The sequence below is a fragment of the Ipomoea nil genome, unplaced genomic scaffold (assembly GCF_001879475.1).
Source record: "Ipomoea nil cultivar Tokyo-kokei standard unplaced genomic scaffold, Asagao_1.1 scaffold1407, whole genome shotgun sequence".
Taxonomy (NCBI): domain Eukaryota; kingdom Viridiplantae; phylum Streptophyta; class Magnoliopsida; order Solanales; family Convolvulaceae; genus Ipomoea; species Ipomoea nil.
Genome location: NW_017617835.1, coordinates 2,625,986 through 2,643,979, shown reverse-complemented (window position 1 = coordinate 2,643,979; position 17,994 = coordinate 2,625,986). Strand labels below are relative to the sequence as shown.

The window sequence follows — 17,994 nt, the reverse complement described above, 5'->3', positions numbered from 1 at the left end:
AGGCCCAAATGGGGCGGGCGAACCCACAGTTATATATGTATCCATTTGCCTGCATTTCCCGCGCCTCTGAACATTTTTTTCCCGCTCCGACAAAAACCCTAACCGAGAGAGATGGGGACGAAGAACCAGTCATCTTCCTCATCCAAATCAACCTCCGAACCTAAGAAACGACGTCGAATTGGATTCATAACCGGTGAGTCACTCAGCTACAATGGACTTTACTTAGCTCCATTTCCTTCCCCTTCGGCGTTTTGTTACTAGCTGTTCTCTCTATTCACTCTGACCTTTTTGTACAAATTTCTTCTGCGTAGATGATGGAATTGAAGCTGTGGACTGCATCGATATATATTTGGGTACGAATTCGTCGTTAATCAGTACCATTTTATAGTTTTTGAGGTGTTATTACAATTTTGAATGCAAAAATATTTTTATTTATATTAAGGGTGCTCAGACACTAGTAATTTGTTCCAACGATGAGAAGGATTCTCGTTGGTTTGAGTAGTGAACCTAGGATCTGTTCGTTCAAGCAGTGTTAATTGAAAATTCACTGAATCATACTAGTGGTTCTTAACTTTCTATGCTTGTTTACTGTTTGTTTTTTTGGGATTGATTCTTAGTTTCTAAACGAGAGGAAGTGGGATCTCCAGATAGTTTCCTTCTTGAACCGATTGACTTGGACCATTTTTTTGATGAAGATCGTCGAAGGTTTTATGGTTATAAGGGCTTGAAGGTAATTATTATTATTATTATTATTATTATTTTTTTGGCTCCTAATATCCTTCTGCTAGTTTTCTTCCTTGTTTTTTTTTTCTTCGTCTTCTTCATCTTTTGGTTATCAGGGCTAACGGGGAGGGAGCTCCTCTTGGTTTGTCACTTGGCATTGAACTCAATGTCACATTGTATAATATGCCTTGCGCCCTTGCCTTTAATATTTCATGTTTTTCCACTAAATTTGTGAAATGAATTATGCAGATTAAAGTCTGGATTAATGTGATATCTTTTCATGCATATGCTGATATTTCTTTTGAGAGTTCTTCAGATGTAAGTATTTCTTCTCCTATTTATTGGCATCTGGAAATCCACTCTGAAAGGGAAGAACTAGTGTTTGGGCCTAAGTCCATTGTGTTTCAAGAATGTTACTGGAGAAATTATTCCTTTGATTTTAACTGGCTACTGAATTACTAAATTAAACAATCCTAATCTTTAGTAAATAAAACACTTGTATGTCAGCCTCACATTATTGACTATGTTTCATCACCCTTACACTTTTCGTAATATGCGTGCCACACACTAAGCAAGAGGCAAACACTGATTTTTACATAAATGAGATAGTGTTCCTATGGCTATTTCTAATTATAGCCTTTCATTGAATTTTTTTTTTTCACAAGGGAGGCAGAGGGATAACAGATCTGAAGTCTGCTCTTCAGGTAAATTTAGAAAAAAACTGGTTTAACTTTTTTGCTATGCTATCTCTTTATTTATTTTTGCTTGAAACCAATAGTATACATCAAATTACAACTCAATGAATATCTCAGTATCTCCAATACAATTGATGAATTTGCCACTACAATAATTTACAACAACTGAATACAACACCCCCAAAAAAGTGAATTAATTTCCCTACAAATGAAGGACTTAAACAAAACCTCACTAGGATGGCTTCAGGTGTGGTTTGAACTTTGAACCCCTGACCATTTGGTCAAGGTACTAGCCTCAGTTTTTATTTTTAAATTAAAAATAATAATAATTTGGGCTATGTTATCAACATCCAGAGTTTAATGGTGATGTATCTTGCAGTGTATTTTTGCAGAGAACCTTGTTGAAGAAAAAGACGTGTTCCTTCAGACCTTCTCAACTGAAAGGCATTACATTAAGTAAGTCTTATAGTAACTTAGGACAAAAGAAAGAAGAGTTCACTTGAACATTTTTCAAAATTAAAATCAGAGAAACCAAATTCAATACTGATCTTCCAGCTTTTCATTGTTTTTCCTTTTCGATCTGAACTGCAATCACTGATGTGATCCTTTGTTGGGATGTTCATTCATTTGTGTTTTTCTTTCTCAATACAACTAATTTTCTGACTTATGCGCGTATGCAGATCTGTTGTCTCAAATGCAGAATTGTTACAACACGAAACTTCAACTGAACATAAGGTTGAGGTGCCTTCTCTTCATTTTTTTTGCGTAATAAGGAATAGAAATGAGTATAGTCACCTCTTTAGGTTTTGTTCTGTAGTACATTTTCCTGCCAAATATTCAAAAAAAAAAAAAAAAAATCTTAAAGTGCAAATTCTTAAATGCTGATCTAAATCATTAAGTTAAAGCTGCAAAATGTCAACTAGGATGATTGCATAAAATTATTATGTATAGCATGAGCCTAAAGAGAGCTACAAGAATGTAATTATGTAAAGCTTGTGCTTTATTTATTTAATCTTGCCTTTTGTAGACTACAGTAGCAAAGGCCAAGGGGGCTCCTAGAATAAAAAAAAATCACTCTTTTGGTCTGTATAGATGTTTGAAAGAAAGCTCAAAATGCTGTGTTTGCATCCTGGAGGTTGTTAGTTTTGAGATTTACATGTATCTTTTTTGCTGGTTCAGGTATTTCGCATTGTTGGAGAACCTTTGGGGCTCCTTTACTGTCGGTTGGTGCCACTTGTACTTCTCTTAGTTGATGGTAATTGATGCTTGCTTTGCTTTAATCTCTAATTAGACAATCCTAAGGTCCAGCTTCAGTTTACTAAGCCATTATTGTGAAACAGGTAGCAACCCTATTGATGTTACTGATCCAAGCTGGGAAATATATCTTTTGGTCAAGAAGTGTTCCGATTCCCAAGAGGATGAACATCTTCAGATGCTTGGTTTTGCAGCTGTTTATAGGTTTCATCGTTATCCTGACAGTGCACGCATGCGACTTGGGCAGGTATCTAGCAAATAGAAAAAGAAGTGCATTTTCAAACCCAAAAAAAAAACAGAAAATAAAGTAGGGGCTTTTTTGCTCAATTCGATATGCATGTTGGTATATTGACAGTTATCATTCTAGCATTTAACAAATGCTTATTGGTGGCAGATACTGGTGTTACCCCAATACCAACGCAAGGGCTATGGCAACTGCCTTGTCAAGGTGCTAAACAATGTTGCTATACGTGAAAATGTTTATGACCTGACTGTTGAAGAGCCAGAGGACTCCCTTCAACATGTTAGAACTTGCATTGATGTTGAGCGCTTGCTGGCGTTTGATCCAATTAAGAGTGCGCTAGAGTCAGATGTCTTGCGTTTGAAGCAAGAAAATCCTGCAAAAAGGAGTGTTGGTGATGTACGTAGGTTTCGTCCACCAGCAAGTGTTGTTGAGGATGTTAGGAAAACTTTGAAAATCAACAAGAAACAATTGCTGCAGTGCTGGGAGGTTCTGGTCTATCTCGGCTTGGATCCAATTGAAAAATATATGGAGGGGTATAGAGCCATCATTGCAGATAAAGTAAAGGCCGATGTTATAGGAAAAGATTCTGAAGTTGGTGGAAAGCGCGTGGTTGAAGTTCCAACGGAGCACGACCAGGAGATGTCATTTGTGATGTTCAAATATGATGACGGTTTAAGTTGTAAGAAGGATGATGAAAATCAAGCTAATGTGGAAGAGCAACTACAGAAACTAGTGGATGAAAGGATGAAACAGATCAAGTTAAGTGCAGACAAGGTTTCTGTTCAACCTTGAGTATAAGTTATGTGAAGAGGAAGGGTTCTTAGCTGTTGGAAACTGTGCCGTGCCTGTTGTAGTTTTAGTGAAACTAACATACCTTAGCATTTGGTTGTAAGAGATTAAACTGGGTTGGTTGGGTTTCTTGTCCTTTCAGTGAACCTATGAATTGTTATGCAAATTGCAAAGTCAGTCTCATTTACTATGCACTGTAATACATGCATGCCTAAGATTACAGAAGCAATTGAAATGACACCCCAGACACAAATTCTTAGCTAACAGTCAGGTGTTCTAAAATATTCTCTACTTTATACACTTTTTGAGTTAGCGCAATAGCTGATGACTCTAATCAAATATAGTACATGTTACAAATGTAGAAGATCATAATGTTCTAGTTCATGAAATCAGGTAGACTATCAGGATGCTTAGATATCTCCATCTAGAACATAATGCTTGCAGTGGCATCTCTTGAAACAAACTGGACTTTATAATAACCGGCAGCTAGACACTCTGCACGTTGCCATTCTGCACTCTGCACCGGCAGCTAAATCTTGTGTACATTGTAGCCCAAATCCTCCGATTTCAAGTTCTCTTTCCACCCCTCAAATTCAGATCCACCAAATACTACTTGCTTAATTCCTATATAGCTGATCAGATAAACACAACAAGTGTGTGTTACATATTAAAGATGTGCTCATGTGCATATTTTTCGGGCAAAAGCAATGATACACAAAACATTCGAGTGCTCATTTAGACAATCATTGTCAAATTTATTGCAAGAAATTATTTCAAGTGATATTCACTTATTCAGGGAGTTGGGGGTGGAGGAAAATGAACAAAGATTTACTTGAGGGAAAGAGAGTCAGAAGCTTACTCAGAACTTATCTGTGTCAATGCATTGATTAGTATATCCAAGAGTAGTGGTTCACTCGTCCCAATATCGACCCTATTAAACCAAATCTAATTAATAAGCAACTAGTGCCATATTATTATATCTCTAAACACTATTATAAAGCAGAGGCATTACCAAATGCGAGCTAAATTATCTTGAATCTCAAGATCACCTATGTTATAAAATGTACTTGGTGTTACATTTGCCCCTTGAATTGCATCATAACTTGGTCTTTTGTCCATAGGCGACTGTGACAACTGCAAGGAACAAGGAAGAGTCCGGATTCTTTAAGTCTATTCACACAAGTCAATGTACTACTCGTAAAAACCTATAAAAACATGACCCTTTTAGTGATTCATTAATCTTTTCTTCCCTTTTTTCTTTAAGTCTATTCACACAAGTCAATGAACTACTCGTAAAAACCTACAAAAACATGACCCTTTTAGTGATTCATTAATCTTTTCTTCCCTTTTTTCCTGCTAAAGAAATGAACTAAAAGTAAAATTTCAGGAACTTTACTTGCATATTCATTGAATTACATCCACCAAGACGTCCAACAATATGCCAAGACCGAATTGTCTGTGACATAACCAAGTCAACAAGAAGTCAGTTGAAATCCATTTGCAGATGCATCAAAAGTGAAGCAAAAATTACTTACATTACAAATCAAAGACACATCTTTCTCCAATGGGGAATTGTAGAATTCAAACCATATATACGAGTTTGAAAAATCAAACCTAGCAATGCACAAGACACAGAGTAAGTCATTGAAAGGATATACTTACAACAAAGTAGCATAAAACGGAACGGATATACATTTTTTGCCGCTTCCAAGTTAGCCCATTGTTAACGTAATTTTAACAAATATTCTGTACTTGGATCATTTCATGATGTATTCTTTCTCACAAATATACAAACTTTGTATTTGTGCACACACCCAGGATAGCTTACTTACTTGTTGAACTTCACTTTCATGGGTATTCCAGAACCAGTCTTGGTTTGCAAAATTTTGTTCCTTTTCTGTCTAAACCTGTCATCAATCTGATATGCATGTAAAGTAAAGGAATATATGAGCATTGGCAAAAGGAACAGCTAAATTCCCAGAATTATCAAACAAAACCATGAAAGTTATTGTAATCTTTATATTACTGAAAAACATCAATACTCTATTCAAATCTGACCCAATCAAAATCGAAATGAAAATAGAGAATCAAAATCCAAGTGTAACTTACTTTGGACATAGCTTTTTGAGGGTTATCGACACAGCTGCCAAGTATATCGGCAAACTCAGGGTCTCTATCATAATCCTTCTCATCTCCTCTCCCTTTTAAGCCACCAAAACCCTCATCATCCTCTTCCTCCTCCTCTTCTATCCCTCCAAACCCTCTGAATCCACCAAAGCCTTCCACCTCCTCCTCATCTTTGTCGCCATAGATGTTGCTTTCTTCCAATCGGGTTAGGGAATTCTTGGTTTCTGATCTCCGGGTGTTGCTTGCGCTGGTAATATGAGAACATGGGTTTAGTTGCAAATGAGTTCGAGTTGGAAATGAAAAGCGTAGAAATGGTTGGGCGCCATAGGGTTGAGAAAAATATGAAGTAGTGGGTGGTAGTTGAAAATGAGAAGTGGAGGATTGAAGAAGATGAAGGGTAAACATAGGTGGCGGTCGGTAGTTGATAAGCAGGCGTGGGTTGGCTGCCGTTCAGCGGGGAAGAAGAGAAGACTCACGTCGAAGTTCTCTTACGTCGAAGTTCTCTTCTAATGGGGGGTGGGTTTTGACTTTTCAGGACTGTTTAACCAATAAACACAAACTTCTACTCCGTAATCATTTTGGGTAGGGTATATCCAGAATTTTCATAGTTCGACATAGCGTGAGACAGATGACATAGAAATTTAAACATGTTTCATACCCAAAATTAAAGATCAAATAATTGAAATTGATCTTTAAACATGTTTCATACCTAAAATTAAAGATCAAATAATTGAACAATTGATCTTTGGTTAAGAATGAAATAATTACTTCTACTTAACCACACCTCCAAGTTACTACTCTGTAATCACTAATCATTAAACCTAATTGCACGATCGAATCATTGACATTTGATTAAGGATTGATAAGTTACCTCCACTCAACCACAAATTACTACTCCGTAATCATTAAACGGCATCACCTCCGCTCAAGCACAAGTTACTACTTTGTAATCATTAAACGGCATAATTTTGTGTTGTTCAGGGACCCAAGGTCAATGATGGATAAGTTATTTCCACTCAACCACAAGTTACTACTCCGTAATCATTAAACTTAATTGCATGATTTTGTGTTGTTCAGAGTCCCAATTGCATTGTTTTTGAGTCTCAATGACCTGCACTTTGGTGTGCAATTCAGTGACCTATTTAACCCTTATTCCACTTTGGTGTGCAGTTCAATGACGTAACAATAATATTAAGACTAAATGAGAATGTTTTGAAAAAAAAAAAAACGAAAAATGATAAAATAAGCCTTCAAACTTTACCTAAAAAATTAATTAGGCTTCTACACTTTTTAAGGTAGCAATTAAATCTATCACTATTGTATTTTGATACAATGAAATCAAAAAACCTGCCAATGAATCAACGGAGAAGAAGACAAAATTTAACCGTTAGTTAGATTAGGCAAGTTTGGATTGTTTGCATTGATTATATTGATTGATAAGTGTTGTAGAAATAAAATAAGTTGAGATTTTTTGTCCATTTCTATCCAATAAAAAATAAAAATTGATGCCAAAACACCACACCAAATTTTATCAAGAGCACTTTGAGTGAACACCTCATTTATGAAGGCGCAATTAATCCCATTTGTTCAAAGCTTTATATTTGATTGTTGTTGTTAAAGCCCCCATTTTTATTTTTGTCTAATGTGACAAAATCTTATACCTAGAATAAGAAAAGCATAATCAGCAATCTTTCAGGTTAGAAACTATAGGAGAAGCTGGTGTTCAGATGAGAATGAACTGCTAACCCACACCCACCCTGTTACGCCATTCCTAACAATCTGCACAACCAATCAATTCTATGGTACAACAATTGAGGAGGCTGAGGCTGATGCCGATGCTGATTATTTGAAGCAATGAGGCTACTAACTGCACCCCGGTACTTCTAGTGCTACTACGATTCCGTTTTTGAAGGGTTCAATGGATTCTTCTTCACTGCCCTCCTTCCTTCCTAATCATCCTCTCTCCAAATTACGATTTCAGGCTGCTCCGTGAATATCTCCATAGAGTGAGAAGCAAAACCGCTACACCAGCTGTGCCCGCCAAAATCTGAAACGGGACAGTATTCAAACATAAATAAATGTAACTGTTTGGTAAAAAATTGGCCTATAGGCCAATTTTGGCTTATTTGACCACTATTAATTGTTTGATTTAGTTAAAATATCAACATAAGTGTTTGGTTCATTAGCTTTTTGCAACTCCAAAATGCTAAAATTCAAAAAGCTACTCCAACCAACTTTTTCAATTAGCTTTTTTAGAAAAGAAATTATACCAAACCGCTATCAGCTAACAGCTAATTTACCAAACACTTTTCTACAACAGCTAATGTTATCAACTAGTTTTACCCTCTAATTAACACAATCAGCTAACAGCAAACAGCCATTTACCAAACGGGGCCATATGTAACGTGGAAAGAGCCTAATGCACTCATGCACCTAACAAAGGGCGGGCTATGTTTTGACACTGAAAATTTAGTGAATCATAATATCATAAACTAGACAGGACTAACCTTTGCATCTGTACAATACCGTTTTGGGGCAGAACACACAAGTGACTTTAGTCTTTTCATACGAGATGCTTGGGGCATCAAAATTACCACAGTATACTGCTTCTTGCAAGGAAACGGTAAGATTCTTTGCAATGCCATTTGGGCTGTCAGTGGAGTCAATAGTTTTCTAACTTTGGAACGTGCCTCGTCCTGCACCTGCATTAGAGTGTCAAGAAATTATCTAGGAGGACTCTGGCCTAATGAATATTTATAAATCAAACACTGCGTTAAAGGTGGAAGTCTAATGAAGGTTGGGGGAAAAGAGGAATTCAGCTGTGCTTAGACCTCAAAACAAAGAACTTTTATTTTACTACTATGTACATGAATTGACTACATTCAAAGTAGAATTGAAAACTTTAAATTGAAATGCGAGGAAACAACTTTACATATGAATGAGACAAACCTTAAAAGAATCACCAACATCACCAGAATAGATCCGTGACTGGTAGCTGCGCAATATCCTATCCAGCCAATAACAATTCTCCTGAAATAGCACAAATGCATCAGCACTATCAAAGAGATTGATGTGGAATTAATTTTAAAACTATACAGATACTTGGTTAACTGGGAGCACCTTCAAACTACTAATTTAAACCTTCAAATGTAACAAGTCTTCACAAAATGTGTCCTGAAGTGAAATATACTCAAATTACAAATATCTTGTTGTGAACATTACCTGCAATCCATTTTCATGTGCCCTCTGCTCAATTTCTAGCACAGTTGAAACATCCTCATCAGAGGGTCCATCCTCTTGAAGCCGCAATATCTCATCTAATGCGAGGTCAACCTTTTCAAGAAAGAAAAGTGTAACATAAGGAATTACCAGACATAATTGAAATAACAAATATAAGATGGGGAAACTGACCAATGTTGATGAAATATCTGGATCACAAGAAAAGTTGATGCCAATATCACCGCGAATATTGCCAACTCTCGAAGGTTTATTGCCACCAAGAAACACAGAAACTCCAGCATTGTATATCTATGAAAAATATGGATCACAAGAATTAGTATATTATAGAGAAACCAATTAAAGGAAAGGATGGAGAAGATGAGAATGCACCTGGCCATATTTAAAACGTAGAACTTGTACTATTTTAGTTTCCAGAAGCTTGCTAAGAAAGCCAACAAAATGAACATCTTCCATCTAGTAGGCATAAAATGAAGCAGTATATAATTAAAAACTCTTATAAAAACGAAACAAGGTTCATTTAGATACAGCAGGTATTGACTTAAAAACAAACAAATACACTCCATACCATGTCTTCACTTTTAAGCTCAACTGGAAAGCATAGTTGGACTGAACACTGTGCTTCCACCATAGGGCTATGAACAACTTCTCTACAAGCACATGAAACTTGTTAAATGAGTCGGTGTGATCAAGATGAACAGACACTTCATCACATAATAATGCAAAGATGAATATGAACCCAAGTTTTTTTTTTTTTTTTTCATACTTAGCAATCCAACTACAGACAAGCACTACAAATTTATACTGAAACCCACCTAATTATGGATGAAGGAAATTTAAATGGTAAGCCTTTAAGATCATCACGGTTGAAATGCAGGATGGGTTCAGAAGGCCTTGGAATTCCACCCTGCATAAAGAATTGGAATTCAAAATATAGATTGTTCAATATTCTAGGGCTTAAAACTTTGGGAAGTCATATGGCTTACCAAATATTGTAATATTAGTGGAAAAGCAGTGGCAGGGTCAATATTCCCGACAATCACAACAGTGAATGTTGAGGGGTCCTTGAAACAATTATTGAAATATTCGCATGCTTTATATGGATTGACTTTTTGAAGATCCCTAATCCTAATTGGCTGCACAAGAAAATTCAATGAAATGATAAATTAGCTAAGCATATAACTAAAATGAAAAGACAGGCAAGGGGATTAGACTTTACCCTGAAGAAATAGGAGTTCCCATAATTGAGCTCCCGTACACGGTTTGCAAATGCAGTGTAAGGATCTCTCTCCTGAGCATGTATAGCTTCTTCTGCCATTTGCATCACTATATTGACATCCTCTTCCCCTGGTTCCACGTTTGTGGTGAAGAGTTGATATACGAGCTGGGGTAGGGGGAATGCCATGTTGCAGAAAGCAGGCAGGTTAACATCACAAAACAAGTGCAAATTTTTGGATGGTCAACAACTAAAAAGATATTGAGAAATTCTAGGATGGCTTCACTTTGATTGAACAACAATTAAAACAATCAATTTCATTATATTTATTATACTGCAGATGTGATTCAAGTAGCTTAATCTGTGCATCATAATAGTATAATACGGAATGAAATGAATAAAGTTTGATCCAAGACTCTGCAGGGACCACAACCTTTCTAAAAAACAACATTATTCCTCATTACAAGGTTTTATTCTTAGAGCAACCAGCCAGTTCATACCATTCCAAGTTGTAAAAACACATGCTTGAGGTGTATCCATTAGACAGCAACTCTAGTGCATGTAAACTTTTTCTTTGGTAATTTTAGAAAGGGCAAACCTGTAAGGCAGTTTCTAAATCCGAAGGTGAACAATCGCCTGAAAAAGATCTCATATATGCTCCAAGCTTTGTACCAACTTCAGCTCGTTTTCCAGCAAGCATATCCATAAGAACAGAAGGTCGATAGCCAAAAACACCAATTTCCCCAGCAATGGTTGAGCCCATTGAACATGAAAAGTATTCACTTTCTGGAAGTTCAGACAAACCCCCATATGAAAACCCTGTGAATAAAACCTATTTAAACAAGATGTTAATAGAAATAAAAAGCATTTCATCAACTCATAAGTGGATAGACAAAAAAGTATATTAGATCTTCCCTCAGAAAGAAAATTGCAATACAAAATGGGAAAGGGAAGGGAAAAAGGAAGAAAAAGACTTTGATAATTATTAGTATTATTATTACACAAGGACATTTTAGTCTTTATACCACTTCTTCCCTTCTCATTCCCAATAATTCTATTCCTCCCTACCAAACAATGTAATTTGAATTCCTACTTTATTCTCTCACCTTATTCTTTTCCCACGGAATTACAATTCTTTTCACCAAACGCTAAAAGGACAATCGTGGTAATTGATACCACTCTTGGGGATAAAAACTACAAAAAATAATGTGAAAATGTATGTTGTCTGAGAGACTGACATGGTTAATCAATCATCCATTTTCTGGCCAACTACTCAAACCTAGGGAAGAACTGGCTCTCCATCAACTTTCAGTAGGACAGGAGGTTCATGCTCAAGGCCCCATCAACCCACAAGAAAAATGAATTTAACACAATAAACCAATTTTGATTCAGTTGTGTTGAATTTGAAAGATCCAAAGGCTTGGCGGGTGGAGAATAACAACCACCCGCCAGTTAGGCGGAAGCAGAGATGAAGAATCAAGGAATAACAAAATATATATTGTACGAAAGTGAATAGAAGGTTTATAAATCTGTTTTAGAAAGGGGAATACCGAATACACAGCCCTATAAATACATGCTACAAGACTTCTAATAAGGAAATAAGTTTCCATATGACTACTTACTCAAATCCCTATAAATCTCCAAGAGTCCAAGTTGCGTAATATATATAGGTTCCATATTACTTGTACATTCCATAACAAGTTGATACATCCAAACCAACAAATTCTTGAGGAATTCTGGATGGAAATTTTAGGAACCTTAGAAACTTTGTAAGATACAATTCAATTATTATATATAAGTTTTCATCTAAACCCCTTTCTGATACAGCTATCACTCCCTACATGAATAGTAACTTCCAGACTTTGCAGGCTTGTAATCCTCATCAAAATTCTACAATGGATGCTATCAAGGGAAGGAAGAGCATTAAGAGTTCAAAAGACATGGACATTTCAAGGGTACTGGGATGCATAGAAATATCAAAACTAATAGAACACGGTGCCTAGGAATTTCATACCTGGTCATCAAGAAAGTTGGTACATTTATAACAGACACGCATGCCATTTGATAAATCAAACTCAAAGGCCCCAACATTCTGATATTCAAACTGCTGCATAATCCACCTGAACAAGATATCAGGATGGTAAAGAAGTGAGCACCAAGGCACATAAAGTGGTTGTGAAATTATCCACAATTTGCATAGGATATATCCCAAGCATCTTGAATGCATTATAACTGTAAAGTTCAAGTTTGATTTTCAAGAAATACAGGCAGTGGCCAGACCAAGAAAATCACATATACAAAAGGTGGACATGGTGTAAGTGATATATTTGGAATCCTTACAGCTCCCAGAAAAACACTAATTCACAAAAATCACCCTCGTGGACAATGACTTATCTGGCTGTTTCATAAAAATGAAAAGGCATGACAACCACACAATAATCATTAAACATAGCAACAACAAATTGTCACAATGTTAATCCTTCGAGACTAGACTGCTTTTAATATCCGATGCAAAAGATTTGTCTAAAAAGATGTGACTTACCCTGGACTTGGTTTTACAGAGACAATTTCTTCTGGAATATTTTCTTCATCCCAAGGAGGAATGCTTTGCTTTTGTTCAAATGTATTGATTTTCAAAACAACAGATCTCAGATCATCAACTGTGGCAGTTGCTCGGGGCTCAATTGTTTTAATTACACAGCTAGATGATGTCCCAAACCTCTCTGAGTATTTAGACACCTCAGATGCTGATATATCTAACCACAAGAAAAGTTCAAGCAATTTATACCTATTCTCCCTGTCTAAAAGAGCCTAAGGGCAGATTTTTTGAAAGATCATAATAGTGGATACTCACGAGGTAAAAGAGTTTTCTGAAGTTGTGCCTCATACTCAATCCCAATAACAGGTTCGTTACGGAGAAAATGCTGAAAATAAAGAAGTCAGCAATTAAAGCTAAGCAGAGTCCTACAACAGAAAGAGAAAACAAGTATATGCACCTGCAAATACTCGTCTCTTAAGCTTGTCGATTGCATCTGATCCCTCTCCAAGTAGGCAGATTCAATCTCTGACATCAGCAAAGCACGAACAACAGATATTTCACGTTCAGAAAATCCATGCAGTCGTACCCTAGCAACCTGAAATCCAAGTTATTAGAAAAGACAAAGGAAAAAAATCATAATATCAGGATAAAGAAAAGCACACCTCAGTCAGCATCGACTCTAAAGCCTCAACAGTACCCTTCTCTTTACAGGATGAAGTCATAATGTAGGCCTTCACTGGACGCACAAGACAATCTGCTGCAGCAGAGCAAGAATAATAAGGTGGATCCTTCTTACGAGATATTTTAAAAAATCTCTGGTTTAAGGCATGGAAAAACATGGATTCTGCAAGCAAATCACGATAATCCTTCACTGTTTTAAGCTCATCCACGGGCATTTTGCAGCTAATCATCACAGCAGACTGTCAAAAGACAATCCAAAAGTAAAATTTCCTATTAGAAAATCAATGCGAAACATAAAAACATAATATATCTGAAAAAATTGATGAAGAATAGAATAAAATACTAACTCCAGCTGCCTCAGATTCCACAAAGCATGAAAATCGTGGCTCTTCATGTGATGGAACCAGATAGTATGGTATAGGAGGCGGGTCAGGTGGAGATGTTTTATATCCAAAGTGGGCCTTTATCAACTCAACAACACTCTGCCATAAAGAGAAGAAAACAGATGCATTATGAAGTACAAGCTAATTCCTTTATATACATAAAAGAAATCTGTGTCATTATCCCGACCTGTGTATCAGGAAAATCCCCTACGGCAATCACCGCCATATTTCGCAGATGATACCATTTTTTATAGAATTGTTTCACAATCTGAGGAGAAACAGTCCTGATCACCTTTTCCAGTCCAATGGGCAGCCGCTCAGCATACTGCAAGTGAAGAAGTTCATACCCACATCAAAAAGGCATTCCAAGTAAAAGAACATCATTCAAAGTGCACCAAATAAAAGCTTAGAAGACCCAGTTTCCAAAAATCAGAATTCAAGTGCTCTTGGCAATTAATAAAGTTAAACTAAAGCAAACTGATTACTGATGTATTCTATCCATTATCTATAGTATGAAACCAAATCCACAACATGTTGGAAAATTATAATATTCATTATTTATGTGCATGTGATTTAACATTTGTGTAACTATTTGGAGTCGTGGAGTGTATAAATAATCACATCTAATGTTAGATGATGGATAAGATTATTAATCGTGAGGTAATTATTTTATCCCGATTAAGCTTGCGAAATTATAAATGAAATGATTTTGCTGAATAAATTGGTAAACTATTTAGCGCCGGAATATTGGAGTAATTGAAATGCTGACATTTATAGCATTTGATGTACGATATATGTGTATATGTATGTATATACATATATGTATGTACAAATAATTATTCCTTCCATGCTAATAAAAGTCCAATTCGGACATGAAGAATTTGAAAAATCAAATTTGAGTTGTTTAAAGTTGGCGGCTGAACAGTTGAAACTCGAAAAAGGATAATTCCTATCTAATAAAAGCATTAAAAATTTCAATTTCAAATGCTTTGTAACTTCCATTCTTTTGCCTATAAATAGGCAAAGGTACAAGCATGTATGTACAAAGGTAATACAGCAAAATGGCAGCAAGTGAGGAAATGAAAGAAGAAAAATTATTTTCCTTATTTCCTTAATAGGAAATTATTTTCTATTTCCTAGTTTTTCCGGATTCGTTCTCATTGAAGTATATGTACTCCTTTGTAGAATACACGTTGACAAATATCTTCTCGTATTTACCCTTGTGATTGAATTTGTCAAGCAACCAAATTCAATTGTTACACCTACATTGTATCTCAAAAGTTCTTATCTGTTTATCCTGTTGCTATGGTAAAGTGTTGCTATGGTAAAGGGTTGATAAGAAACTTTTAGGAAAGTGAACCTAGTTCGCCTTGAAAGTGTTATCCAATTTTTGTCCTCTTAATCCTTCCTTGTTCTTGCCAGAGCAAATTATCCAACACAACATAATCTAGTCTAGTTGAATATCTGAAAATCCCCTTCTAAGTTCTTATATTAGTAGACATGAACTTTTCTGAGTCAACACCAAGAACAAAAGTATAAAGGAATGATAAATCAAACAAAAGGAGGTAAATATACTTTATCCTTCAATTTAATCCTTCTTACACTCTTAAACACCAGACCTATAAGCACAGTATAGTTAGAAAGATATAATGGTTCTAACAAAGAAGATAGTTACCAAACAATGAGATTCCCTAAAAGTAATTGAAAAGGATAATGGGACCAGCTATATTCTTCATTGTGCTATGACTCTTAGACAAGATGTACAGTACATATCCATAAATTTTGATTTAGATGGCCAGATGAGATGAAAACTAGGAATTCAATCAATTAAACCAGAAATGTTACCTTTGAACCTTCCATCATCAGGACCCAGTGTGCATCCTGCATCCGTCCATTAGCATTCCTACTTCCTCTATACTCTTCCATTACAGCCCCTCTTTCCTTTTCCAAGTCATGTTCTGACGCTCGGACCTTAATGAAAATGAGTGGGATTATAAAACATGATATGATCTCAAAGATTATAAAACAAAAGAACAACTATCAACACCTCTGAGCTGAATTCTGCCAAGATGGAAATTGCCTGAGACAATAATTCGGGCTTGTCAATAGGAACAAAGAGCTCATAAACAGTTTCATCAGCAGATGTGACTGCATTCTGGCAGGCACCAAATTCTGCCCCGATACTTTCAAGAAACTTAACAATATCATGATTTGTGTATTTCTCAGTGGCACTAAAAGCAAGATGTTCTACTATATGAGCAACCCCACGCTCTTCCTCCTCTTCTAGAACTGAGCTGCCATGAATTGAACTGAACTTGATTAGCAAATCAGTATATCTAATATAATTATGAAAGCATGCATGGTCCAAATAAGCAAATACTACACGCAAACAAAAAGTAAAACCACTGAAAGGTCCCCTAAATTCTCCTTTTTTTTTTCACTGAACGAACTGAATTGAAAATGGAGTTTCTGTTTGAAAGAAACCTTTGATCTTTGAACAATTGGAATCTCAGGGAAGCAAATTTAAAATCACACAGCTTAAATGATAATAATTCCCTAAAAGTAAGACCTCTCATAAGTTTGAGATGAGAACTTGTATTTCCATTAGTAGTAATACATTAAAATCATTCATAATTTGCAAACGATCACCACAAACTGATATTCAGAAGGACATTATCAATTTCTTCCTTTGCTCAACCATATTACAGAGCATTAGAGTAGTTTATCACCTATTCTGCGGCAGTTGGTAAGAATAATCACGCAATCAATAGTTAAGGAACAGTGATACTCAAAATTTTGCGAGAAACGGAAGTGAAAAATCAGAAGGCAGTGCCGATGCATACTCCGTAGCACTTGAAACAGTAGAAGAAATGAAATCAGGAGGCATAGTGGTAGAAAAGACAAGAATATACCCAGCTCGGACGGCGAGTGCGAGAGCAGCTCTCATTTTGGGCTTGGAATTGGATCGAACATAGTAAGTGAGACCATTGTCGAGGCGGCCGTAGTCGACTCCGTACGGCGTCTGCGACAAGGCCTCCTCCATGTTCACATTCACCAGTTTCAATGAACGGAACCGGTGTTTCTTCGGCAGCATCTGCGATGATTCCGCCGGTAACAAATCCATCCTCGCCTCCTCTATTCTCGTCTTTCACCAAGTCACAACTTCCGCAGCGAATTTTGATTATTTTTCACTTCAGTGCGCTTATATATAATTACTCCATATAGTAAAAAATATATATATAATAAATTACTTTTTTATTTGATAATAATGTACCCCGTATTAGATACTTGGAATATGAGAAATGTATTCCCCAGTTGGGGAATTATCAATTATGTTATGCAGTGCATCTACTATCCTCCCATCATTTTTATATAGTCTGCCGTTGTTGGTCAAAGATGATTCGTTGTATTTGAGTGCTACCACTTAATTTTATGATTACCAAATTAATAATCTAAATAAGTATGTTGAGACCTTGTGATTTAATGACATCAAGGTTACGATTGTGCGTTCGAACCTCAGTGGATACGGCATTAACTCTTTATGCTCCTGTAAAAAAAAAAAAAATCAAAATAAATATAACGGAATATGTTAGAGTGTATTAAAAAAAATACTCCGTAAAATATAAAATATAAAATTTAACATAAACTTCGATCAATTAATTAGTCAGACTATATACATAGCATTCAAAATTGAGCATCAAATATTACAAATAAGAAATCTTGAAAATCATTTTATTGCATTTAAAAAAACGAATCTATGTTATGTTTTTAGTTTTTTTTTTTAGTTTAATTAATCTTTTTTTGATTAATTAGAACAAGACTTAGGGTGTGTTTGGTTGGTGGGTTTTGCCCATAGGAATGGGTATGAAAGTGATTGTTGTTATTTGGTTGATGAGTTTTTAGAACACTACTATGGTTTCGAATACCCCATCAATTGGAAAACTCATACCCAAGTAAAATAAGGGTTTAATTCCCTTATTCATTCTCAAGCACTATTATTAGTAACCATTCTCATTCCACCCTACTACCAAACATGTTAAATACTTTCACCAAAACCCATTACCATTACCAAGTATTTGATACCCATTCCGATTCCAATTTCTATG

General features: G+C 35.9%; 3 protein-coding genes across 5 annotated transcripts; 1 reads left to right on the top strand and 2 right to left on the bottom strand.

Annotated features, from left to right (window-relative positions):
• The first annotated feature begins 55 nt into the window (after nucleotides 1-55).
• On the top strand, nucleotides 56-3,871 carry LOC109186834 (histone acetyltransferase type B catalytic subunit). Of its 2 annotated transcripts, none has more exons than XM_019336995.1 (10): nucleotides 56-193; nucleotides 312-353; nucleotides 618-730; nucleotides 973-1,041; nucleotides 1,389-1,427; nucleotides 1,798-1,874; nucleotides 2,099-2,153; nucleotides 2,598-2,673; nucleotides 2,759-2,919; nucleotides 3,067-3,871. In XM_019336995.1, the coding sequence occupies exons 1-10, from the start codon at nucleotides 112-114 to the stop codon at nucleotides 3,706-3,708; spliced, it is 1,356 nt and encodes a 451-aa protein (XP_019192540.1). In that variant the 5' UTR covers nucleotides 56-111; the 3' UTR covers nucleotides 3,709-3,871. The 2 variants fall into 2 exon arrangements, with proteins under 2 accessions (XP_019192540.1, XP_019192539.1); XM_019336994.1 differs by having other exon boundaries at nucleotides 2,099-2,159.
• Nucleotides 3,872-3,895: 24 nt separating this feature from the next.
• On the bottom strand, nucleotides 3,896-6,352 carry LOC109186835. The gene is made up of 7 exons (XM_019336996.1): nucleotides 5,815-6,352; nucleotides 5,538-5,623; nucleotides 5,241-5,319; nucleotides 5,102-5,161; nucleotides 4,718-4,839; nucleotides 4,565-4,636; nucleotides 3,896-4,337 (listed from the first exon to the last, which is right to left on the bottom strand). The coding sequence occupies exons 1-7, from the start codon at nucleotides 6,235-6,237 to the stop codon at nucleotides 4,235-4,237; spliced, it is 945 nt and encodes a 314-aa protein (XP_019192541.1). The 5' UTR covers nucleotides 6,238-6,352; the 3' UTR covers nucleotides 3,896-4,234.
• A 1,051-nt stretch (nucleotides 6,353-7,403) lies between these two features.
• On the bottom strand, nucleotides 7,404-17,181 carry LOC109186844 (zinc protease PQQL-like). Of its 2 annotated transcripts, none has more exons than XM_019337009.1 (21): nucleotides 16,801-17,181; nucleotides 15,936-16,182; nucleotides 15,734-15,859; nucleotides 14,076-14,213; nucleotides 13,853-13,987; nucleotides 13,487-13,744; nucleotides 13,282-13,419; nucleotides 13,140-13,209; nucleotides 12,828-13,041; nucleotides 12,300-12,405; nucleotides 10,884-11,117; nucleotides 10,289-10,453; nucleotides 10,056-10,205; nucleotides 9,885-9,976; nucleotides 9,638-9,719; nucleotides 9,442-9,525; nucleotides 9,244-9,360; nucleotides 9,055-9,165; nucleotides 8,782-8,862; nucleotides 8,340-8,534; nucleotides 7,404-7,879 (listed from the first exon to the last, which is right to left on the bottom strand). In XM_019337009.1, exons 1-21 carry the CDS (start codon nucleotides 17,010-17,012, stop codon nucleotides 7,802-7,804), a joined length of 3,033 nt encoding a protein of 1,010 aa, XP_019192554.1. In that variant the 5' UTR covers nucleotides 17,013-17,181; the 3' UTR covers nucleotides 7,404-7,801. The 2 variants fall into 2 exon arrangements, with proteins under 2 accessions (XP_019192554.1, XP_019192555.1); XM_019337010.1 differs by having other exon boundaries at nucleotides 15,936-16,177; nucleotides 16,801-17,177.
• Nucleotides 17,182-17,994: the final 813 nt, after the last annotated feature.